We start from the raw sequence: 26086 nt of genomic DNA on the forward strand, positions 1-26086 counted from the left end.
TACGACCATAAAGAATTAGTTATACTGGAAGTCCTGTCCTGTTATAGAGTAAGCTTTAATCCCAAGGTGCACCTCCACATATCAGCTATGACCAGATGGAAAAGGATAATAGTAGGTTTTCATTAAAAAAAAGGGGGTTCCCGACCCCCTGGAATAAAGCAATGTCTAATTGTGACCCCTCACCACAGGTTGGTTTTGTGAGCAGTGATTTGTCCCTCTCGGATTTGTCTCATTTTACTTTTTTGATTTTTTTTAAATCATCTGGGGAACCTTTATATCTTGGGACCTTTTGCGGTTTCTGACCCAGAGGTTGGGCAACACTGCCCTAGAATAAGATGGCAACTCATGTGTTATAACAATTAAACTCAATGTCGACAGCAGACGTGATCGCCATGCATTTAAAGTGATAAAGTCTCAATTAGTAGACCTAGATGTCTACAATTGCTCGGACAGTCAAAGCAAACGGACACTACCTTTATATCTAACTCGCTCACTACGTATCCTATTGCATCCATGTTCATACAGCCCTGCGTGACACGCATTTTACGCACGGGAGAGACGGAGTGGGTCGGCTCTGTGTTTACTTCCGGACTCCGATTTAGACTCCGCTCAGAAAGCAGCAGCTCCAGTGGAGGTCCGGGCTGTCAGCTATAGCACGGTAGCCATACAAGGCTTCATGACAGAGGTTACCGATTTGACCAGCGGCATCCCCAACGGCCAAGCTCTCGGCGCCACTGCACACCGGACACCCGCGACTCCAGGCAGACCCCGAACCGCTGTCCTGCTCTCCTCCGCTTCCTGCTCAAAGTCACTCAGTGCGGCGCTCCCGCTACCAGCTAACCGACTGATCTGACTGTGTCACTGCCGCTCCATGATCCGAGCCAGCTGAGGATCAAAACAAGGACAATCGCTCAAAGTTGAAGCGGCGTTTGCGTTTGACCGACCAGGATCCAGCAGCCGGGAGAGAGACACGAGCCCCGGGGAGGGCGACCGGACTCGCGGGCCAGGGCAGCGAGGGTGGTGGCTGGATAAACTAGGGGGTCGCCTCCAGCACCTGGTGGATTCATCCCCTGCTAGCTAACGTTAGCTAAGCTAGCCACAAACAGCGCCATGGATTGGTTAATGGGGTGAGTACAGACCGCTAACGTGCCTAGCCAGCTTACTCTCCTCTGTCAGGTCAACTGCGTAGTCTTTCTACTGCCGACTGCAAACGTACTGCACGGTAGCAGTCACCACCGGAGTCCGCAGTAGACAGGTGCATTGTCGTACTGAATGCTGTTAAATTCCCACTCAAACGCATTCGCACAGCCACAAGCGGGTAGCATGTTGCCTAGCTTAGTGTAGCTCTGCGATGCTAGCTCGATAGCAAAGCTGGTAACGGTCTCATCCTGCAGCGGTAAACCAGCCGGACTGTTACCCAGGGCCAGGCGGTATTTTGGTATCATCTCTGCGGCCCGCAGACACCCAGCCAACGGTGGCAGTGCCCAGATTAGGTTATGAGAATATTTCTGTATTGCTGCACAGGGAGTCTATTTATAGGAATGATTAACACAGCAAATGGGGCTAACGTTAGCAACCTGTCAGTCTTGCTAACGCGGCGGTTTTAGGTTTATTTCCTGTGCAAGGTGCGCTGGCCGCTTTCACGAGACCTGCCCGTCATCAGGCATGCTGACTTCACGGTACCTTTTGGGACGCAACAGAGGTTTTGGTGACAACGAGCTCATTGGTGGAGGATACAGCTTTTATACTTGTGAGATGGGAACCTTGGAGAGGGATGAATGAACATTATGGAGACGTTGCTTCATGGCAGCGAGTAATTTCACTGAAACACAATATAGAGTTGTCATTAAGGTGGAGTGTATTTATTTAACCTTGATGGTGCAGTTTGTCACTTACTGTTTGCTTAATACAGCTGGAGTCATGGGTTTGGGTGAGAGCTGCAAGCGCTACTGAATGAGAGACACCTGCCTCAGTGTTACACCTGCTATACAGCCAAACACCAAGGCTGTGGTCACTGTATCCAACCTGTGACATCGGTGTAAGTGACCAGTCTTGCATGTACTTATGTATTTGCTATGCAAACTTAAAGTCACCAGGTTGTCTGGACTTGCACAGTAAGGTGTGTCGCTGTGAGAGTTTCCTCTTTGCTGACTGGTATCAGTGTGGCTGGCAGGCAGCAGCACTTCGCCAGTAGATTGGGGCTGAGGAAGGGTGGAAGCATGTTATCATGGGTGGTTTTTTCACATCATAACATTTTGGCTTAGAGATAACAATGCTGCCCCTCTATACCCCCAACCAGAGTACCGGCGTGTGCGGCATATGAGCTAAAATACTGCTCCTGGAACTGCTTGGTTTGCATGTATCTATCTTGTCTTTTCCACCATTTTTACCAAACAGTCTCTGTTTCATCCAATCTTGGTAGATTGTAAATTTGGATGACCCTGACAAAAATGATCATGTGTTTTTGGTATTTGTATGCATGGCCTATTTCAAACATAATATAGCATTGTGCAGTTGAAACCAAACATAATTGGTTCTCTCTGAAAGCTCCTGACTCTAGTTTTCCTGGTGTTGGTAGCCGGTTCTTGCGTCGACTTGTTGCAACAGTTCTCTCCGTTGTATATGTGATTTATAGGTCTTAACCTCCCCCCCCGTCACTCCCATGAAATAATTATATTATTTGCCCAAACACTTGGTGCGGTCGGATTAAACTGGTTTGCTGAGTGATCTTTCAGGAATTCAAAAGCAACACCCAGTTACGTCTTGGTGGTAGAAGAGTGTAAACAAGAAGGCAGATGTCTTCCTGTGTTTGCAAACAATCAGGATTATTGGGGATTTTCACTAAATGTAGTTGATATTAAATCACACTGACACTCAATCTTTGTGGAGTGACACCTTTTTAAATGAGTCATTGTGTCATCACTCAGAAAAACTATAATTTCTTTTATTCATGACAAATTAAGTATGGTATCTACAATGTGGCGTCAGTGTCAGCTGTCTATTTCTGTATTACCTTTTCCCCCTCTGACCAGGTCTAATTTGTGTTTACCTTCATTTGAAACCTGCACATTGTCGACTGTATCGATGCGGGCGAGGTGTGTATGTGAGCTGAATGCAACTGAAGCGAGCGGGCGTGTGCGTCACTGACGGAGTGGAGTCCATGAATGAGTTAAACAAGCGTGTAATCATTCTGAATTTTAGACCCGGGGAGAAGGACGCCACAGCCAGTACCGATGGGGAGGGGAGGGAGAGGAGGATGGAAGAAAGAGAGATGGTTGTGAAAGTAGCTGATTTGGGGAGAAATGTGGAGGAGAGAACAGAAGGAAAAAAGCGTGATGAATGTAATGGCAGAGACTGATGAGGGGAAAGGCAGGGCGATCTAAAGGGATGGAGGAATGGGAGACGGCAGGTTTGTGACCCATGGAGGAAGGAGATCTGAATGCTTTTGATGGAATGGTTGATTAGGGAGGAAATTAGCAGGTAGGGGGGAGGGGTGGTGTAGTTGATGGGAAGGATGAAGCTCCACAGGGAATCAAATTGAGGTCTCTAGCAGATGACGGCCTACTAATGACATTGTTCCCCCTGTGGCCTCTGCGGGAGGCTTAACAACGGTGTGTGTCATTCATGTGCTTGCATTAAAATATAAGCAACAATGTTGTCTGCGAGCTAAATTCAGTGCATTTATTTTGGTGCATTATTTCAGAGCCGAATGACCTCATCCGTCCCGATTCAGAGTCGGGACAGGACGTTAAATCACTGGAGAGATGCGTGACGCCTAAATGTCTCTCTTTCCTGCCGGGTGGAATGGACGGGCTTCGACAGATGTTTAATCCCCTCGCTCTTGAGTGATGGATTGGTAATGCTGAACGCAGAGCGAGAGAATGGAAACTACAGCAGCTAAGTGGAGCGCCACTTTAGGCCGCCTGACCGGAGCACGAGACGGGATTTAATGTAGGCTACGCTTACTGTAGCTCGCTCTGCATCACCTGTGACTTAATGGTGCATGGGCATCATTATCCTGCACGATGGGATTAATGCGAGTAATAGTGCGAAAGAGTCACTCGCTTGTTGTATCCTCTCATTTTGTGGCATAATTATCATTGGGTTCTCGTATTTGAGAAGCCAACGCTTGATTTGAACATGTTTTTCTGCAAGATCAAAAATAATATCAACTGTATATCAGATTAGTAGTTTTGTAAGTTAGGCTGATGCAACACTGATATGTTTGAGAAAGTGTTCATCTTTCCCCCCGAAATAAGAAATCCAAACAACTTTAAGAACTATGAGGTTTGCTCTGGAAAATGTCCAGATGCCTTTGAACCAGGCACTGCTGCAGTTGATAACGAGAGCAAATGAGATAAACGACATCAGTGATTGGTGTTGTGGCAGAAAGAGAAGTGGAATTTACAAGAACCACTTCAAGACTGAACTTCCTCTTCAGCAGACGACGTCTGTCTCGTTCACTGTGGCTCACACCTAAGAAAGAACTGTGGTTTGGTGTCTTAGAGTAGCTGTTTACAGCAGAATAGTACAGGATGGTGTTCCTTATCGCATCGCAGCAACAAAGTGTGTTGAATATGTAAACATAAGCATATAAAATATATATATTACAGTGGAGGAAAACACTTTGCCACTCCATATCTGTCAGGATGTACAGCGGCTCCACCTATAGAACAGAAGTTATTCAAACTAATTCTTAAAAACCTTTTCTAAAGATGTACCTCTATACACGGTGCTCAACCCAAGCATGAGAAACTCTGTGCAAGCGTTTTGTGTGGTGGTGGTTTTAGTTTCATTCTGAGGCTGCATGTTTTGAGAAATATTTCTTTCATGCTTCCGACTTGCTCTGCGTGTATATGTAGATGTTCCCTACTGCCTTATTTCCATCTCCACCACACACACACACACACACACACACACACACACACACACAGACGTCTGACTCTGCACACGCTGTTGCACACGGAGCCCAGGTGTCTGTTTCCGCTGCTGATAATGCGCCGTGGCAGATGAGCAGACATCATCTCGAGGCAGTCACCTGCTCGAGAATAGCAACTAACCGACGCTGTCACCGCGTTGCGTGGTCTAGACGGGGATGGAGTCTGACTTTGCTGTATTTATTTCTAGCTTCACAATCCATCGTGTTTCTCTGGTACACACTGTTCTGTTATTAGGGCTGACCTGAGGGCAGTGTAGTAGTCGGCTTAGCAGAAGGTCTGAGTGTGCCCCTGCTTGTTACTGTTACAGTGAAGACATCTTCCATCCGTGTGTCAGATCCCGCAGTCAGGACCCCGTTCTGTTAAGAATCAATTTATTGCGTCTGGCACTAAAGTTGCTTTACGAATACACACACCAAAGGCGGCCCAGGCCAAGACTTTTTAAGACCACGTAAGCCAGCCAAACCTTTAGTGACATTGTTGTTTTACAAATTGGACTCGTGTTGTGGGTGGCAGGTAGCCCAGTTCCTCAACACACACTGGCTGCCCACAGCACCCAACCCTGAGAGAAATGACACCCATGTTTCACATCAGTTGTTTTGACTTCCTTTGACTGATGGCGTTAGGTGCATCAACTTATTCATACACAGTTTTAAGTTTCACGTGTCGATACCGGAGTTGAGCTGTTGTGCGGTTGATTAGGCCCGAGCGTTTCTGTTTCATTAGAGTATCGCTCAATGGTCAGGAAAATATCAGCCCCTGTTAAATGCAATCCAATTTCTCAGTCCTGCAATAACTACTACTGTACGTCAGGCCGTCAGATATGTGTTGACTCAAATAATACTACGTCCACCTCCATTTGCTTACAAGGGGGAGAAAATATTGGAAACGCCACGAAATATTGCACCTCAAACATTGCCATACGTGTTGGTTCAACGGCAAAAATACAGATGTTCGAATCGGTGTTTGATGTTTCTCTCCTCATTGGTTTGTGTGCCTTGGGCCCAGCCGCATGCTTCGGGCTGTCCTGCCATGATGTGCTGCCGTGCTGAGGGATTGGCTGAATGACGGGAAGGCTAGTTGGTTTGTTTGCTCCCCAGAAAAGGCATCTTAGTCACTTTCAACCCTCCAAGTCACTCTGTCGTTCACTCCCCGGCTCTGTTTGTTTCTCTCTTTTCTCTTTTTTTCTCTCGCGGGACGCTGATGTGCAGAGACGGTTGCGTGCTTGACTGCTGCCTGAGCTGGACTGTTGAGCCGCAGAGAGCGAAGGCAGCGCTGCGCAGGCCCAGGGCAGCCTCAGCCCTCTACGGGAAATGTTAAACAACAAAAGCTAGCATGGGTGTGATGTGTATTCGGAGCTGAGACATGTAGGAGGAGGATAGTCTATATACAGAGTAATATTTTGTAAAAGCTGTATTGTGCGGTTCTGGGAAGGAAGGAAGGAAAACGGTGGAAGGCAGTGCAGAGTCTGAACAAACAAGTCCTCAGCTCTCATCTCTGACATCGGCCTCCTTTTCTTTAGACATTTGGAGGTGTTTGCTTCTCATGAAGTCTGTGTCGTTATTTTGGGGCAACGGTAGCAGAGTCCTCCTCTTCCCCAGTAGCAAACGAAGTGAGCTGCGGGGTCCTCGTCGCACCGTTAAAGCTCAGCTGTCGTGGTGCTGAGGTGTTCGATGACTTCGGGTTTCACAGGACGGTGACACCTCGAGCAAGTGGTTGATCTAGTGACGGCCACGACTGGAGAGAAGTGCAGTCAGTACAGAAAGAACTACTGCTTGCTCCCCTTAACTGACGTACAACTGATGTGAGTTGGTTATAACGTATCAAATATTGCACCGTCATGTTGCAGTGCGCTTTTCAACTAGCTGGTGTCTGGAGAACAGGTCTGAATACTTTTGAAGTGAGCCATCTCCAGGCCTGAAGACACAGTGCTGTATCGTGGAGGGTTTTTAGGACATCGACGTGCATCACTGAGGGAGAAATAAAGGCTCTATTGAATGCCTTTTTGAGGCGGCAAATAGCCTGGATACAAGAACACACACACACACGCGCATACTTACAAACACACCCCTGAGTAAATACGGCTGTACTGTCTCTGGTTTGTCTCTTGAGACGCCGCGCTGCTTCCTTGTCTTCCCTTCGCTTTCCCCCCCGAGGCAAAGACACGGGAGAGGCCCAGAAATGAATGCGATACCAGAATGACTCGGCAATGCCTTTCACTGAATATGCACAAGTGGATAATTGAAGAATCCTAATGCGAGCATGGCTGCGTCGAGCACTTGAGGCGGAAACGCTGCGCTTGTTTTTGCCCCCTTTTTTTCGCCAGTGTGTTTGAGCGAAGACGAGGTTTCAAAAGCCGGTGAGGGCGGTACACGCTGCGTGAGTAGTGGTGCAAACTTCCATACTGTGATGGATCGAGAAGCTGCGAATGCAACCCAACTCAATACCTGCCTGCTGGCTGTGCTTGTGAAGCTTCTCCGCCCACTCCAATAAGTCCTGACCTGTTCACAAGCTTGAACAAAGATGGTTGATCTGCAGATTTTGTTCGTGATTCTCTTTCACTTTGAAGATTGTTCGGCTCATTTAGGTCACACTGTTGTCTGTGTGCTTCCTGTATTTCACTTGGCAGGAGAGTGACACCATGCTGCGACTGTTTACTCTGTCATAACGCTCTGGGCAGCCCTGCCCAGCGCAAACAACTGGCACCGCCATCAACTGGACAGACAGACGGGGGGGTGGGTGGGGGGGGGGGGGAAAAAACAGAGGGCAGGACCAGTCGTGACTAATCAGCTACTTTGTCCCGCTCTCACTCCACATCTAGCTCTTATTGGTGAGAACTGGACTTCGCTGTTTCCTCCAGCAGCAGGACTGGCTGCCACAGGCCTGGGAGCAGCTACTGTTCTGTCAGAGAGGATCTTAGTCATGGAGCGCTGCCAGCTAGAGCTGTCTTAAGATCAGCTATAAAAAGTTGAACCCCCTGCAGCAGGAGGGTTGCTGTTGTTGCCATCCACCCACAAGGGACACGCTGCAGTACAGCTGGTTGCATTTATTTCAGGACTGGTTGCAATCGTTCAGATTCAGTTCCGGCTATAAATTACATTTAACGCTACTTTTCTTCTTTGGGTAGATAATCAATTAATTAACACTCACTTTTCCCAAGCAATCGGAAGAGTGTGAGATCTCTGTGTCATCAGATTTCATGATAAGAGGGCAGCTTCTGAATGTTATGATGTAAATGGGGTGGTAGTATCAGCAGGTACACGTATGATCCTTATCGGTAAACCAGCCTCATCCCACAGAGACGCAACGTGGTGTCTAACCTACCCATCGTCCTCAGTTTTGGGAATCAGCAAATCTGCTTGTTCTCATAAAAGCTTAATTATTTCTTCAGGAACCAACAACATAACCTCCCTGACTGAGTCGGGATGTGATATGTAGAGAGAGATGGGGTAACGGAGGGGTGCAAAATGAAAACACCAGAGAGAAAGAACGGGGGGGGTGGGGGCAGCTGATAAGGCAGAGAGCAGCAGGAGGATACAGAAAGTGCGGGTAGAAGAGCGATGGAAGGAGGGAAACGATAGTGGCACGAGGCGATGGGTGAGATATGGAGATAAATGCGAAGAGGCGACGTGGGTCAGAGAGCTAGATTAGAAACAGCAGAGGTCTGCAGTGCAGGACAGAGAGGGAGATTTAACAGCAGAGAGAGGAATGGAGTTTGGAGCCGTGTGCAGGTTAGAGAGGGAGGGAGGGAACACCAACAGAAGGAGAGACGTATAAAAATGCATTGGAGTCCTTTTATTCATTGGTTTGATTCCGGAAAACTTTAAAACCAAGATTTTGAGCGGTCGCCCAGCAGACCAGTGTTTCCCCGTTCAACCAGTGAGATAAGAGACCTCATTTGTCTTGGAGGAGGAAGCATTTAATTCTGTTTTATTTATTTTTCACTAGGATGTGGTCGGCACCCTTGGGCGAGGCTTCGGCTGAGCAGTGAGCTGCTAAATCTGTGCAGAGCCGGTGGGCCGCCAGCGTCTGTGTAAGCTAGCTGGGTTTGTCCTTGGTGGCTGAGGCTAGGCCGCTAGGCTGGTCTGACCTGTAATTGGATTAGAGATCTCTGCGTTGCATCAGGCAAGGCGAGCCAAGTATACACACACATACTTTAAGAGCACAAGCGCCTCGGGGAGCCAAGTTCATCTCGGTACTCGGGGCTCTGCTCCTCCTCAACTTTCTTCTTTCCCGGCTATTTTCTTTATCCCCTTTAATCAACAACCCACCCATTCCCCCCGCTGGCTGTCACGGGCGTACAATCTTGCATTTTTTTTGTGCATAAGCACGTTAGTGTTGGTGTGCATGTGTATGGATCAGCCCTGTGCTGTGGATACCCTCTCTAAAGGGGATTACAGTTGTTGCACCGGAGCCCCCGCTGAGAGCGCCCGGGAGGAAAAAAAGCACGGGAAGAAGAGAGGAGAAGATTGTCAAGTGTGGATAATGATGTGAAGCCTCATACTGAACACCATAGATGTGAATATGAAGACATCCTACTGTACTCAAAGTGAGGGCGCTGCTCTTGACCTTTTTTCAATTGTGAACTTCCTGTGTTGCAGCTTTAGACAGGAAGTAGAAATGATGTCTTGGATGGTTTCGACCTCATTCAAAGCGTTGTCTTTGCTTCACTAACTGGAAGGAACTGGAATAGAGCTCATGATAGTTTCTAATAATATCTTTTGCAGCAGTTCCAAAGAATAATCTCGTGCCAGGAAACAAACTAAAACAAAAGCGAAATAGAAAAACTTGACACTATCTCTATGCTTTACCTGCCAAGGACGAAACAGAGAACTAAAAGGTACCAGCTGTTACTCATCGCTGTAACACATGAGCAGGGCGGGGTGAGGTGTGTAGGGCAGGTTCAAACAAGAGATTAAGAGACCAAAGTGCAGCAACCCATACAACACAAAAAGTGTTTCCTGCGTGTGTGTGTATATCTGTACATGCATATGTTTGTCAACGCTCACGTCGCACATGTAGATGCAGGTGAGGTGAGGGAAATTAAACCGCGGCAATGCAGCCAGTAAGATTAGAGGGAGACGGCGATGGAGGAGGCTTAATAGCCGATAGGCCGTGAGACCAGCAGCCATATGTTTCATATGTGTCGGCCGTATGGCTCTGATCTGCCCATGTGGCCGGTACGTCTCCTCAACTTCCTGCCACCGTGACAGACAGCATGTGAACAGAGATACAGGGAGGGGGAGCAGGGTGTAGCTCTGATGTGGGAGGATCGTAAAGGAAGGACACACACACACTGCGATTTGAGGCAAGTCACCCAAATCCACACCCAGCTGATGGTACTCGGTACCGAGCCCACGGAGACGGCTTAAAATGTCTCGTTTTGTCCGCTCAACAGTCCAAATGTTAAAACAGCAGCAGCTGTGTCTTTCTCTGCTTTTAAGATGCAACATTAGCATCTCTACATCTGCAGATCTTAACACGGGCCACCTTGCTGACAGCTCGCTGAAGCCTGCTAAAGATGAACGTGCGAGTTTGTCTAAAAAAAAAAGGAGGGATGTGGGTGAGGAGCGAGATGTTTTTGAGGGAAGAGCTTTCGTTGGAATGAGAGCAAAGAGGGAGCTGGTGTTCGGGGTCATCTGATATCTGCTGCTGGGTTAGGGTCATTGTATGGGAGCTGCTGACTGGGCCTCCCACAAGCGAGGCAGACAGCAGCTCAGTGCTGAACACAAGACGCACAACAGAGGAGTTGATCCCTATAAGGCTTCTGATACTCCCTTTAGGAAGTGTGTGTAAACACGGATACGTGTGATTGACTGGGGAACATGCTCTGTCCGTGTACCGTCACACACACACACACACCGTACTTCATTAAAACACAGTGAAGACCTGGCATACACAGCTGTGTGGCCTGGTGTCACAACACTGGCCTTTTCTTCTCTGGAGTGTGCTTCCAGCCATAGAAACCTGCTAAATGTGACCTTTTCTTAAAAAAAAAAAAAAAAAAAAAAAAAGGCCTTTTTTAATCACCGGTGGCCTCTGGACTGGGTGGCTTGTGACAAACGCTACCACTGAGCCAACAGCCTGGTAGCATTAAGAGCTGCGTTAAAAAGCTAGCAGCTCTTAAGAGTAGCTGTAACCGCGGGGTGTTTATGAGGAGCGAAGGCGTGGCAGCAAAGCCAGCAGTTTAATCCAGGAAGCCAGGGGAAGGGAGGAAGGACCTCTTCTCACCATCAAGTCCAACTCAGTCTGTCGACACGAGAGCTTCACTGAAACATATTGTCGTGAGAGGCCGACTGTATCTGTATCAGTAGCATTAAGTATATAAAGCTGTCAAATTGTGAAACACTGAATGTTTTGTCAGATTCATAGGCTTGTATACTTTTTATTTAGATCTAAATGGGAAACTTTAACTTTTTTAACATTGGTATTGAAACTCGAACTGTATCGGCATTATTATTAAAACTCTTTAAATGATACTCTGGCCCCTAGTTTTTGGTTTTTGGTTGTCAAAGACAAAATTCATCTAAACTCCAAGAAAATGGTGAGTCCTTCCTTTCCAGTTTCATCGTTATATCCAACATTTAATATTCCCCTTCCTGTCTTCTGCCTGCTGTCTGACCCGTACTCCCAACTGGGGTGCTCTACCCACAGTAGCTGCCTTGCACTGGAAGCTCGAGTGGACTGAGTCATACATCAGGGGGGAGCGTGCGGAGCAGAGCGGGCTACTAGAGGAGTGTGCTGCTGATTTATTACCAGCCGTTAGCTGGTTAAATGAGGCTAAGTGAGCGGGCCAGCTCGGGGAGGTGAGATGGAAGAGATTAGCCTACATGAAGAGCGATGGAGGGAGAAGATTCTGTGAAGCGAACGGTGACTCCTGACCTCCTGTCTGTCGCATACCGTTTCTCTTCATCTTCTTCCTGGCCCCTCCTCTGCTCTGCTACTCTGCCCTTCTCTACTTCCTGGGGTCCATCTCATGTTGCCTCTGCAGAGCTGTGCTGCTTATGTCCGGCTTTTTGAGAAGCCACAGGTAGGAAGAAGGGCTGTCTCAAAGCCCCTTTAATCATCATGTCTCTTCTAACACACTCGACACACAGTCATTATGACCTTCGTGACTCCACTTCAAAAGCCAGGATTTGTCAAGTGTGTGTGTGTGTGTGTGTGTGTGCGTGTGCGTGCGTGCGTGCGTGCGTGTGGGTCTATGTATGGCTCTGGATGAGGCTATATGTGCACAAACTGGTGTGCTGGATATCCGCTCTGTAAGCTATTCTGTCCGCAACCTTTTGGATGAAGCGTCGGTTTGCACGTTTTGTTTCGCGCGCGAGCGAGAGACAATGAGAACAACCGAGATGCATTCCCCACATCCGGTTCCTCTCACAGAGGAACAGTAGGTCAGGGGTTGTTTTTTTTTTGGTCCGCTCTGTTGACTTTGTGTTTCTCTCAGGGCCGGAGGGGAGGGGGCAGAAATACAGTGCACACAGATGGTACATTTTCTCATGATCCCCGGGGATTGCGTTGTAACCTCTGCGAGAGGTAGTGGGGACTCTTTCATTTGAAGACGTGTGTGTGTGTGTGTGTGTGTGTGTGTGTGTGTGTGTGACGTTTGGTGCAAGGAAGCTGACACTGTGGAGGTCACAAGGACTCTTCATTTGGTTTCTGTGCTTCCCCGTTTCTTATGTTGTACTTGCTGTTATTACAGTTTTCTGTGCTCGACTCGCTCCATGTTTGCTTGTTTGGCCCGGGTGTGTGTGTCCTCGTGTCCACCTGTATCCGTGCCTCTGTTTGCATATGGCCTCATGTTTGGCTTGTGTGTGTATGTGTGTGTGTGTGTTGTCCCCTTCGTCTCCTTCTCGGCCCTCACCCCTGTGCTGTAACACGCTCTCCTTTCCTCCTCATTGTTCTGCCTCTCCGACAGGCCAGGGGAGTCGGGATCATGAGCTCGTAGGAAGTCTTCGTCACTCGTTGCTCTGAAAAGCAAACGGTGAGATGCACAAACACAGGAAGCGCTGGCTTCCTCATGCGGGCTCCAGCTGGGCGTCTGTCACTCTGCTCTGCGTTTCAGAAAGAGGCAACGTGAGCTCCGTCTCTAACCGCACGTGTCTTTACTCTCACTTTCGGTCTCCTCTGTCTCGCTATTGACGTGTCCCGTGCTCCGCCCGCGATAACTGCTCTGGCTCTGTGTGCAGCTGCACCGCCTGCCTGAATTCTGGTAATTAGCCTTTGTGCCGTGTTTTATATTCGTTAATTCGACAGTGTTAGTGAAGAGGCCTCTGGGAAATTTGATGTGATGTCATGCCATGTGCTGCTGTGGTTTGCAGTTATCGACAAGAATGATACAAAATAGGGAATGCACAAAACATATCGGTAGATTTCCAGTTTCCGTTCCAGAAACTTAAAAAAAACACAGTGTGGGCATAAGCTACCTGGCAAGACCTCCTCGAGCACCAGAGCTGTTGGGAGATGCTCCGCGTGCTCAAAGCACGCTTTGTGTGACAAGTCTGGAGATTTTAATACATTTGAAGGAATGTCAGTTCACATTTTCCTATCTTTTGCATATGGATATAAGTGATTCACAGCCTCCTGCTGATGCAGATCAGGACGGGTCACATTATCACTGCTTAACAAGTAGTTTAGAAAATGATATACGTAAAAGGTGTGTGGTTTTACCTGCATCATTCATTTGGGGAAAAGACTGCCGAGTGCAGAACCCACTTTTTTAGGATGTTGTAGTCACAGTAAAGCTTTTTTGAAAATATAAATCGGCACATTGTTGTAGTTTTGAGATTCCAAGGTTCTGTATCTTAGTTTTTTTTCTGTAGCTTAGCTGCATTAAAGGGGTTAAATGAGACCACCTGGGGAAATGATGTTGAGTTTTGTTAAGATAAGTAATAAAAGATCTCTACTAAATCGATTACTGACTCGTGCAATCTGTCTGCGTACATTCCAGCGTGATTCGCTGATTGTCACTATTCTGATACCGTGTTCCCACCGGCCTCAAAAATCCATGAAGGAAAATAAACATCTAAGATTTCTGAAAATGAATAAAGATCCACCAAACTACTTCTTCAGGAAAATGATAAAAACTACTTTAATGTCACTTAATCTATGAATACCCCTCAACCCATGAACCTCTGACGGAGATCTGCATCGATTTAGCCACAATAGTAATGATGAGTAAAACAATCAGGCCTCTGTGATGTCAGTAAAGATGGCCTCCATTTAGAGGAAGCTAATGGAGACGAATAAACAAAATGGAAATAAAATGACCTTGAAAGTCATTGAAATGGCCTGATGTGCTGTTGAACCTTGTGATTGACTGTAACAGGAAAGCATCACAACGAGGACCTGTGTTTTATTTCTCTAAATGTTCTCTCCTGTGGTTGGTTAATAACGCTGGCTGCCCTGATATCATGCAGGCTCTCCTCATCTCATCTGGTTTGACCAGCAGAGAGAACTGATCATTTGCTTTAAACAGGATTTTGATGTAGTGTCGTCTTTTACCACAAGAGGGCAGCACATGTCCAGTTCACATGACTGTCCAGTGTGCAGGGGTGTGTGTGTATAATAATCAAAAAGGACAATATGTAGCAGACAGTTGGTGGTGGCATGAAGAGAAATGTCGATACAAGTGGAGAGAGAAGGGGAAGAACGAGAGAGAGATCCAATGAGCATGAAATCAGATCTGGCTGTTGCGTAATCATGGCTTACAGGCCTTCTCTGTGTGCACCGGGCTCTGTCGACTCTTTCCAGTCCACTATCGCATGACTGTATCAAGCGGCTGCAGCATGAAACCAGCAATACCAGTCCAGCACCAGCTAGAGACCGACACAGAGATCAGTAGTGCCGTTCTTCTCTGTGCTGAGGCACACTCCTTTTATTCATTTTTTTATTTTAATACCTTTTTCTTTATGTTTTCATGTGAAGTTAAGGGGGTAGTGTAGATGTTCAAATCATGATTCATTAGCGGTTGCACACATTCACACACATTCAATGCGAAAGAAGATCCGAGATTTACTTTTCTTCACTGACGGTAAAAAGCCCAGAAGCTTTTAAATGCGTTTCTCCACAAAGGATCCAACATGGCTGCTCAACAACTCGCCCTCATGGCTTCCTTGCAGGCCTTCTTCCTCCTCGTCTCCCTCCGTTCATTAAATGCCCTAAAACGTCTTTCACATACCAGCAATACCAGACGTCCCTGAGGCATCAGCGTTGCCTTCCTCCTTCCTTCCTTCCTTCCTTCGTCTTTTTAGATCATTTTTTTAAATCTTCTATCCTCACCTGCTGCCTCCCATCTCAGGTGCAAAGCCTTTATTCACATGCCAGCAATACCGGACGGCATACCAGTCAACAGGACATCAGTGAACGCCTGCACCTCTGCCTGCTGCCTCTCTCTCCTCACTGCTCCTCAGGCCCAGAGAGAGAAGGAGAACGTGGAGATGCTTATTTCTGGTAGGACAGTAGGTGGCGTCATTGTCCCGCCGTCCTCAGCGGTTCTCCATATCAGCGCTTCACTGAGCAGTGTCCCTCATCGCTCCCCGGTCACAGGATGGATATGCAGACTGGCGACCACACAATGAATGATTTTCCATTTTTAGGTGATTCATATTTGATTCATTATGCAAGTTACTCAAGAAAAAAAGGCATTTTTAGTATTTTTAAACGGTGTCTTCTCCACACGGTCAGGAATAACATTCTAGTTGGTAAATACTGAACCATTTAATTTATTTTGCTGAACTGAAAGTCGTCGTAATTACATTGAGGTTCAATCGGTGAAGAAAATAGCCACTTTCTTTTAGTTTTTCCCTTCAGGCTCCATAAACGCAAATTCTGCTAAAGAATATCAGGATTATTTTCATTGTCAATTAATTGTTCGCTTGTTAAAATGATGAGAAATGTCACTGGCTGTCTGATCAACGGCCCCGAACCTACAGACCAATATCGACTAATGGTTTCAGCGTGACCATAGTGTCTTCATCATTTTCCTTCCTTTTTTTGAATTTAGATTGTTTTTTTCCAACGCTATTGCTGAGCTTTACACCAAAGCAATGATCAGTGCGTGGATAACGTTGCATTTAATTTCCCTGAATTTGAACAGAAACCAAAGCTGTCCAGATATAGAAAGATAATACTGATTCAGCGCAGAGCCCGGAAACACCCAAACGTAACATCCAGGAGACACTTGAGACAATATCAACATCACTGTCATTTTGATGGTCAGACAGAGACCAGTGGACTAATGGACAGACAGACAGACAGGCCCACTGAGGTAAAGGTGAGTTACTGGTGGTGTCCCCTCATTGTGGGCCCGGCTGTGTGTGACAGACAGACTCCTGGCGTCGCCCGGCCTGCTGTACACACAGGCCCTTTCATACTGCAGCGCTTGGCGTGGCCCCAGCTCACATATACCTCGAACTGTGCTCAGTGTGTGTGTTTATTTGTGTGGGCTGAGACATATTTAGGGTGTGTTGGTGACAGAAACAGTACGTTCTTGGTGCTTGGCAGCAAAGACCCTATGTGCATTAAATTGCGTAATACACACACATGTTTGCTGTTTCGTAAGATTCATCTTTTTTTGGCATTACAGCAGGGAGTGGTGTGTGCATGTGCGTGCGTGTTTGTGCACTGCGGTCCGGCATTTAATTGTGCAATGTATTCCTGGAAAGCCTGTGGAGGGGCCAGGGCTACAGCACAGCAGCCAGCGACTCTGGAAGCTTCTCTGTCACTTGGAACGTGGCAGAGAAGAGACTACGAGGTTATGAGCATTTTAGTTGAATTCTGCAGCTTCCTCCTTCGACGAAAACAAAAAAAAGAAGGCATTGTGCAGTTGCCTGGCGTCTTGAACACTATTTGTATGCATGGACACAAACTTAAAGTTCACCTCATTCTTGCACAACATGCAGCAGGAAGATGTGGGGACGGATCTGAGCTCGATGGGCCGAAGGGGAGAAAAGACAAGAGAGGGGGGGGAGGTGCGTGGAAGAGAGGCTTGAATGGGGGATTGCGAAAGAAGCAAGAAAGCTCAAATTAGCTTAATGAAGGGGCTGCAAGAGGAGCAGTAAAACCAAGGGAAGTAAAGGTGCAGGCGATGAATAAGTGCAGGAAGGAGGAATGGATTGAGACTGAATAGAGGGGAGGGGGGGTTGAACTGCATCAATAAAGCTCCGGCTAATTGTGCCTCTGCATTCTCCAGTGTTCACCCGCTTTTCCTTCAACCGTCCTCTTTTTATTTTGGACTCCAAACCTTCTCTGTCCTCCACATTCTTCTCATCCTCTGTTTATCATCTTCCTCCCATAGTCCTCTTCCCCCCCTCCAGTGGCTGCTGTGTAACTCTGCAGTGACTGACTGAGCAGCAGTGATGCGATTGATCAGCAGTTCTAGTGCCAGGCTGCTCTTCTTGTAATAAACGAGCTCGGAGCCATTGAAACCGACCCTGAGTGCTTTTGCGGGAGTGGAGGAACCACACACACACACACACACACACACACACACTTCACTTCTATGACGCAATGCTGAATAACCCTGAATGCTCTTAAACTTACCGCTTGCCTGGATTCATCAATCTGTATGGTAATCCCTCCAGATACACACACACAAAGGTTAATAAGACATTTCATTATTTTTTTAGCGGACGCAGTCTTCAGGATCCTTTGAACTGAATGTTTGCTCTTAGATTACTTGTCCTTTAGTTAATCTCTGTCGTTATTATCATGGAGGTTATTTAAAGTTTAGAAGTTTTCAGCTGAAAATAGCTCCTTTTTTCTTTTCTTTTTGTCTTCATGTCACTTCCAGAAATCTTCATAAACGTTCTAAAAACACAATTTTTGGGGCTTCTTGCAAGTACTTAAGCACATTACATAAACATCCTGGATTTGAATCCAGTTTGGGACCCTTGTTGCATGCCCCCCCCCCCCACAATGCTTTCTCAATTGGCTGTAAGAAAAACACATCTGGTCTTTCCATTCGTCAGTCTTTGTGGTCTGGCCCTCTGCTCAACGTATTCCCACTCTCCCCATCCATCTATCTTTTCTATTTTCCAACTTCTCTGTACCAACTTTCTTTTTTTTTTTTTTAGCCATTACCATATAATCCAAACTTGACAAAACAAGAGCTTTGACTCGCCCGCGCTGTATCCAGTGTACACACAGTCCCAGGGGCGTACAGATCAGGCGGCCAGCTATCTTCCCTGAGGGCACACAAACACACCTGATGCGCTGAGACGTCTGGCTGCAGCACTAAACATCACACTCCATCATTGTAAAGTCATTCCAGTGTCACCTCTCTCTCATCAAAGCCAGTTTGAGCATTTTGTAAAATTCCTGCAGCTCGTTTTTTATTGTCATTTCTCGCCGCGTTTGTCACAGAGGATGCTGAAAATGCTGCAAAGCATGCAGGGATATTACTCACTAGCCAGCCAGTGATTGTGGTCCATTGTTGTTGGTCATTGTCCTCACTGCAGCACCTGGTGTGAGGTCGCGAGCTCGTAGTGGCAGATTTAGTAGGTAGACCTCCTGTTTTATCATCGTTAAAGGCGAATTACCGCCTGTACAATCATTTGTAATAATCCAAAGTGTAATTTCCTGAAATCCACTGTTTCTTTCTTTATTAAACCACATCCCCCTATTATGTACTCTATTTTGTTCCTGCATGTTTACCAGCATCATGCATCACGAATTGTCCATTAGAAAGAGACACACGCCTGCTCTGGGAAGGACTACTTTGGCTTTAAATGGCATTAATGGATCCTCGGTCCTATTCTTAGCCTTAAATCTGTCTCACTCTTCAGGCGTTGACCGGAGCTGTGTTTGGAGTCTGCTTTGTGTTCAGCATATGGAGGAATATACACATATATGTGTGTGTGTGTGTGTGTGAGTGTGTGTAGCTCCTCAGAGAGGAAACGCTGTTGAAACACGACAGCGTCCCCATTATCGTGAATGGGGAGAAGAATGAAGCTGGCTCGCATCGGTGACCATTTTTCACAAAGATCTGGCTTTCTTTGTATTTAGACGTGGCTTTAGCTCGGTGTTATGTGGCCGAATGAAGCCGCAGGAGTGCATCTAGATGTGGACATAATGGAAGAAATGGTCCACGTTTCTTCTGGTGTGTTTTGGTAGTAAACGCGCGGTGGCTTGCGTCAGCGAGGCAGTGCACACTAAGCCCACCCGGCCTCAACCGGACTCCGTGGTAAAATCACGGGATTTTAATTTGTTCCCAACTTGCATCGCACTCCACCGATACGAGCTCCTATTGTTTGAATCGAAACGCCTGCAGTCGGAGGAGTCGTTAACCCTGCCCCACGGAAACTAGTCCGACAGGGAACTAGGGGAGGAGGAGGAGGAGGAGGTCTGGGAAGCAACGATAGAGAGAGAAAGGTGCTGGAGGAGTGAGTGTGAGAGAGAGAGAGAGGACTGCAAAGAGCAACTCCGTATTGTTTCCGCGTTTTGTTTGTTCTGCCGCCGTCCGGAGGAGAGAGAGACACGCTGGGGTCTCTTTCTTTCGTGGCTGCGACTAAAAGCTGAAACGCCGTCAATTCTGGATTTCTTCATCCGCTTCCTGTCGTCCAGGATGAGGTTTAAACGGAACGGGTCCTATACGCTGACTAGGTAAGAGACGGACGTCATGTTCGCAGCGGTAACTTGATAACGCGTTATCCATATGGAGAGGAAGAGGAGGAAGAGGAGGAGGGAGGACAGCACGTTTTGTGATATGCTTAGCTCATAAATCAGTTCACTTTACCCTGTGATGTCTCCATGGAGGCTTACAGTGTCTTTATTGCCTTTATATCCTACGATAACTCTTCAATAATGCTAAAGCACACTTTTTATTACATTATGCAGTTGAGCCTACTTCTTTATTGTGATCTGTATTCAGGTCTACATCTGGTAAGAAATCACTGCACGTATACAGTATGATGCCCTGTTGCTGCAAACAAAATTACATTGATAATATAATTTATCATCTCATTGTGGCACCCACGTCTGTGGAGCAGGATCAGGAGAAACCTGTCCGTCTTGCTTTTAAGGGTGTGGGGGGTGTGGGGCTCTCCCTTTTGTTTCCTCAATCCCATTATGGAAAAGAGCAAAAGTATCTCTCTGCTCCCTCCCTCTTTATCTTTCTCTCTCCTTCCCCTTGGCAGAAATACCCCCTTCTTGCCGTCCCATCACCTAGCAACTTTGTATGCGTTTGTGTAGCAGTGTGAATGATGTGCACTACATGTGTCTGCTGCCCCCCCTCTCCCACTTACCCGTGACATGATTGCAACGGCCTGTATTCATATCCTGGCGTTTCTAAACCCAGTCACGAGTCGGGTCTCTCCCCCGGCCCACTGATTCGGTCTCCCTCTCTCTCCTCATTGTGTTATCTCTCCAAGTCACGAGTTTATAAGAAAAAAGTCTTTCTTTGTCTGTCTGCCATCCGGACGGATGTCTTGCTTTTATTGTTGGTCTGGATTTCATGATAAGGCCCAAAAGTTTGAGGAAGTACACACACACACACAAGGTGACCCACGAGAACTTGCTCATATTGTTGAAAGTGACAGTTAATGTAATGGCAGTTTCACTTCTTTTCACTTTTCCTGTGGCACACCCTTTGCCTTGTTACAGGGCACATGACCTTCTGCTGTACTTGACACACACACAAACCCACATCCTGACTGTTAGGTGCTGAAACACAAAGAGAACAAATGAGTGCCAAAAACCCACTTATCGCTGTACACCCCTCCTCTGTTCCTCATGCAAGATCCCCCCCCCCCCCCCCCTGCCTTCATTGTGTGAGCAATGGTGTCACGAGTGTTGCAAGTGTGTATTCCTGTGTGTGTGTGTGTGTGTGTGTGTGTGTGTGTGTGTGTGTGTGTGTGTGCAGGTGAGAGAGATGAAGTAATTAAACAGTGAAAGAGGAGGCCTGTTAGCTCCTGGTGACAGGCCTCCAGGGAGGAGGAGGAGGAGGAGGAGGAGGAGGAGGAGGAGGAGGAGGAGGGATGACGTCATGGGATGTAAAAGTGCTTCGCGGAGCTTCTGCGGTCCATCTTTGTCATCTTTTATCTCAACGAGAACAGGAGCAGAGTGGAGCAGCGGAGGGAGGACAAACTGTGTTGTCCTGCGGTTAGGTGAAAATATTCGCTAGCTCTGGCTACTGTTGAATCCATCTCACTGTTCAGGAGTTCTTTGATGAGGAAGCGACACAGTAAAAGCCAAAAGCGTCCCCCTGTGGTGGCTACATAACTGCCGTCCTGTAAAGGGGGGGGGGGGCCGTCTTCTCTGCCTCTGTTGTCGTTTTCTCGGCAGGCTGTAGTGTTTAGTTTCCTCTGGACGGAGCGCCGTTGGGCCGTTTGATATCGAGCGTCAGTGTGCCGCTGTGTCGGCTGCCTTTTGTCGCGGTCGGCTAATTAATCCTGTGTCCTGTCTGACTGCAGCCTTCGATTACAGCATATCACACACACACACACACACACACACACACACACACACACACACACCTCTGACTGCTGCAGTGCTTTTGGAAGCGTTTGTGTGTGTTTTTGACGCGTAAAGAAGCAAGTGAACAGCAGAGGGCAAAAGCAAGTTGATCGCTCTCATTGAATGACACAGGGAAGAGATGGAAGGAGGCCCATGATTCACCCTGTGTCCTTCACCTTATTTGCCCGCACCAACAACACAAGTACTCCGCAGTGATTGGCTCGCTTCCTGGAGGCTTGTGTCCGCGCTAGCCCCTCCCATCCCGTACCTCTGCATCATTTGTGTGAATGAAGAGTCCCGGTTATACGTGCAGATCCCGTGCTGCACGTTTCTTCATTCACGTGTCCAGTCCCTCCTCGGTGTTGACTCGAGAGTTGATAATTAGCCACGCTGTTATAATGCAGCCACGTGTCACTTCATGTGCAGAAGCATGGAGAGCTGTCAACTGGCTGCACTGATTAACTGTTCAGAGAGGGTTGACGGGATTTTGACCCCGACTCAGATTGAGCAAAAGGCACGTGTGTTTGTTTTGTGTGAGCGATGGGTGGAGATAGGATGTATACAGATGATTGAGATTGCGCTCTCTCTCTCTTTCTCTCTCTCTGTTTCTCTCTCTCTGTCTCTCTCGGTTTCTCTCTCTCTCTCTCGCTCTGTCTCTGTCCCCTGCAGTCCACCCTGTGCTGCCCAGCAGTCAGCATTTTGTTTATGGGACGCTGTTTGCCAAGCTAATCTTCCCGCCTTTCAAATAGGAGCCAGCAAGCGAATGAGAGAGAGGGAGAGGGAGGAAGGGAGAGAGAGAGTGAGTGTGAAAGTGAGGCAGGCAGGCAGCTGCAGTAGTTGGAAAGGAGAGGGAGAAAGAGAAACATGCTCAGAGGAGTGTGTCTGGTTTTGTGAATGATTTTTGAAGTATTTCTGCATATTTACTTGGCTGACTCCCTCATCGGCCTGCGTGCGTCCGTCCGTCCGTCCGTCCTGCGTTGAAGCCAGATGCCGCTACAGTAGCTGTTCGATTACAAGAGGTGCTATGCTGCAGCCGCTGCACCTGTAGCCGAGTTTTGCAAGAGCGGAGACGGGAAGGTGAAGGGGAGGAAGGGTTCACCGCTGACTGGATGGGGGTTCTGGTGTGCTGCGACTGCTTCTTCTACCGGTAGTGAACAAAATCTCTCTTTTTCCCTCATTGACCTTTCCTTCCCCTTTACCGTTGTTGTTATTGTTGTTGATTGTTATTGTTTATGTCAAACTCGCCTTTTTCTGCATTCTTTCACTTACATTGTCAGACCTTCACTAACCCCCCCCCCCCCCCTCCTCCTCCTCCACATTCTCTCTCTCTGTTATGCTGCTGCGGTTTTGTAGGAGACATTTGAGGACGGTGCTGCTGTGGCAGGCAGAGATTCTGCTGTAGTCAGACACACGGGGTATCTTGACTTGTGGGAGGAGGAGGGGGGAGTTGAGGCCAGAGGGACATAAGATGGCACATAGCCATCCTGTTATAGCTGATTTGAAGGGGAGGTATGTTCGATGTTGCCGGTGACAGGGTTTGTCAGGAGGGTAGGTTAAGACTAGGAATGAAATGTCATGTAGCCAGAAGTCAGCTAGTTATTCAGACTCGCAACTTTTGCTCTCGTCCTCCTGTGTGCCCTTTTGGCTGTGCACAGCTGTTTGTTTGGACACAGTGTTCCCTTACAAGGGGGCAGGGAGGCGCTTTTCCATTTTTTTTCTGTTTTGTTGTTTGTTTGCAGAGCATTGACCGACCTTCCCTTCTGGTCATTTCTAGCAGAATTGACCTTCTCTTTGGTTCCCTACCTGGAACAAGTATCATGTGTGTGAGAGCCTGTGCCGTGCACTTGTATAGCTGGTTGTTGTGCTTCAGAGAGAGAGAGAGGGTAGAGGATTTAAGTTTGACGCTCTGGCAGTCGGAGCAGAAATGAACTGGTTCCCCTCTCTTGTGGTTGTGGGGCTAGCTAGCCTGAGCCTGCCTTAACTGCTGTATAAAGTCTAAATATAACTTTCTAGTTCTCCGAGGAGCGTTTTGATGGCAAGGGTAAAATAGTAGCTTTAACACACACGCAGCTGGATTAGATTAGGCCTCGCTGTGATTCAGAACTTTGTTTACACTTCACGGCTACTCTTAGTATGAATAACAGCCTGCCGTTCATGTGTGTATTAGTGTGCCGTGTATCTGCGAGGCTGCATATGTGTTCTGCATACAGTAGACCTCGGTGAAGCACACACAGAAGCCTTGTGAAGGCAGGGGCTTGTGCCAGGAATAGACCTACTTATGTTCTTTTCTCCCCCAGTCCTGATCAAGGCAGGGTTGGGACCTGGACAGTGCACTGATGCCTCGTGGGCTCATTAAGACAAAATGGGCCATCACGTCTATTTCTGGCATTTCCTCTCCCTCGGCGTCTTCGTCGGCCAATCGGGCGGCTTGGCGGTGATGTCATCAGGCTTGATTGATGTGTGTTTTTGGGGGGCACACCCATCCAAGCAGGTCCTCGTTGACCTCGGCCCAGGCAGGCCCTCCGTCCCCTGGGCTCCAATGTTTGGCCTTTCAACAGTAGCATTGTGTGGAGTAGAAACGGCATCAACTGTAATGTTGATCATCCTGTTTAAAATGGAGCGATTGAACAGTCTGTCATCGGAGGACATGAAGCAAAATAAGATGGAATCGGCCATCATTTCCCAGCCTTTGCCTTTTTTTATATATTACAGTCAGGAACAAAGACTTACTGTGCTATACTATACGAGGCGAATTCAACATAAACCTCACCAAACTTCATTGATTTAATATAATAGGATGATATCTCAGTTTAATTCAATTTTGAATTATGTATTATGAATACTATCATACAAAACTGAAGAAGATTATTAAGCATTTTTGTCATCACATGCATGTAAACACACCATTAGAAACCATTTAAAACACCTATTTAGAAGGAATGCTTAACATTTTTGGAAACATGTTCTTTTGCTTTCTTGCCGAGATTTAGATTTAAAACAAATCATGCCTTCAATCAGTGCCACTGTAAAGACCGTCTGTTTGAAGCTGGAGTCAGCAGCCAGTTAGCTTAGCTTAGCATAAAGACTGGACGCTGGAGGAACAAAAAATAAACACCATGTTACATCTCATTTTTTATCATACTCTATGTACTAACCCTAACCCTAACCCCTAACAACAACACATTGTGGTTCTCCTGAGTTTACCTAAAAAAAAAAGTCTGAAGTTGGCAATTGAAAGGACAATGAAGTCCAAAGTTTAAGTTGTGGCCATCATTGTTCACAATTGCGGCGTAAAAGAAAATCCCACTGTCCTCTCCGGTTTAATATTTCTGTACCCGTATTATGTGTTGCTGTTGACGTGTTGCAGGACAGTGGGCACATACACACCTCGAGGCTCCATCACATGACAAGAGCTTGTGTGTGTGTGTGTGTGTTTGCCCTCAGTGGATCAGTCGCTAAATGTTATAATGTGCGGTGCGGAACAATAGTTCTGACTGTATCATCACACTGTGTGTGTGTGTTGTATTAGCTGAGCAGGCCGTACTGTTTTCCATGTGTCTCTCATTAGGCTATCTTTGGCAGGCCTGGCTGCCTCCACAGAGGCTCAACAAGGACGCCATTCTCTCCTCCATCGAACCCCACACTCGTTCCCCTCGGCCCTGCAGACCCCCTCCGCGCATTGCTGCCTGTCTTTGAGGAAAGTTGGGCTGCTTTAGCAAACTAAATCATTGTCTATTTAAAGCTTTGCCTGGAGGAAGTGAATGGCATTATGCCCTGTGGCTGTTGCACTGTACGATCAAGCTGTTTTGTCATTCAGTGCACATACAGTGTAGTCAGTATGGAAGTATTGACCTGACTGGCTGTCCTTCTCTACTTTCACCTGCCCTCCAGTCACTGCGGAGGGCAGACCTCACACATGGGGGCCAGTTGCGTAACAAAGACTGTGTGTATGTGTGTGTTCAGCGTAGTCCTGCTGGCTCAGGAGATGGAGAAAGAGATGGCCTTGCACTAACTTCACCTCTGCATTTAGATTCACACAGTCAGCCCGCACGCACACGCAGTCATGCACACGCTTAATTATAGAAGCTCTGGATGCAGCTCCTTTGCTACTGAAACACTGAAACAACTTAATTCAGATATATATATATATAAAAAATAACTTGGAAGCAGGGATTCATTGCAAAATCGGGAACACGCTACATGTTTAGAAAACGTAATGAGTGCTGATGAGACAAGTATTAGTGCAGCGTAGCAGAGTGGAAGTTGTCTGTGTGAGGCATGGAAAACCTCACAGCTGCTCGGTGGCCCAATTGGCAAGTGGAGACGGGCTTCATTGTTTTTGGCTCACGTTATAGGTTGGTCAGGTGGAAGGAAAAGCGTTGGACCGAATTCAGTATCAAAACAAAGGCCTGGGGTGTTTGTATGTGCTGTGAAGGTGGCAGGGTACATGGTTGTAGCAGTTGTTTCAGCAGCAGCCGATGGCTTCTCTGTGCCGCCTCTTGGGAACAAGAGGCCCATTTTAAAGGGAGACAGGAAGTGCCTTGGTGCCTCACTTCCTGTTTGTTGAGTTTGTCCCAGGCGGGACTGAGAGGGATCAGGGGGGGGTGGTCTGGTGAAGCCCAATTGAACGGAGAAGGTGGTAGTCTCTCTCACACACACACACACACACACACACACACACACACACACACACACAC

The 26086-nt window shown here is 47.3% G+C and overlaps 1 protein-coding gene across 3 annotated transcripts in view; it reads left to right on the plus strand.

Moving 5' to 3' along the window:
* The first annotated feature begins 575 nt into the window (after positions 1 to 575).
* Positions 576 to 26086, plus strand: part of mob2a (MOB kinase activator 2a) — a 49823-nt gene continuing 24312 nt past the window's right edge. The window contains exon 1 of one of the 3 annotated variants that reach the window (XM_031858084.1): positions 576 to 22536. In XM_031858084.1, the coding sequence (XP_031713944.1) occupies positions 22499 to 22536 (38 nt within the window). In that variant the 5' untranslated portion in view covers positions 576 to 22498. The remainder of the gene's footprint in view (positions 22537 to 26086) is intronic. The other 2 variants (XM_031858092.1, XM_031858099.1) reach the window with 2 other exon arrangements.

The sequence above is a fragment of the Anarrhichthys ocellatus genome, unplaced genomic scaffold, assembly GCF_004355925.1.
Source record: "Anarrhichthys ocellatus isolate YVR2014 unplaced genomic scaffold, GSC_Weel_1.0 scaffold2, whole genome shotgun sequence".
Taxonomy (NCBI): domain Eukaryota; kingdom Metazoa; phylum Chordata; class Actinopteri; order Perciformes; family Anarhichadidae; genus Anarrhichthys; species Anarrhichthys ocellatus.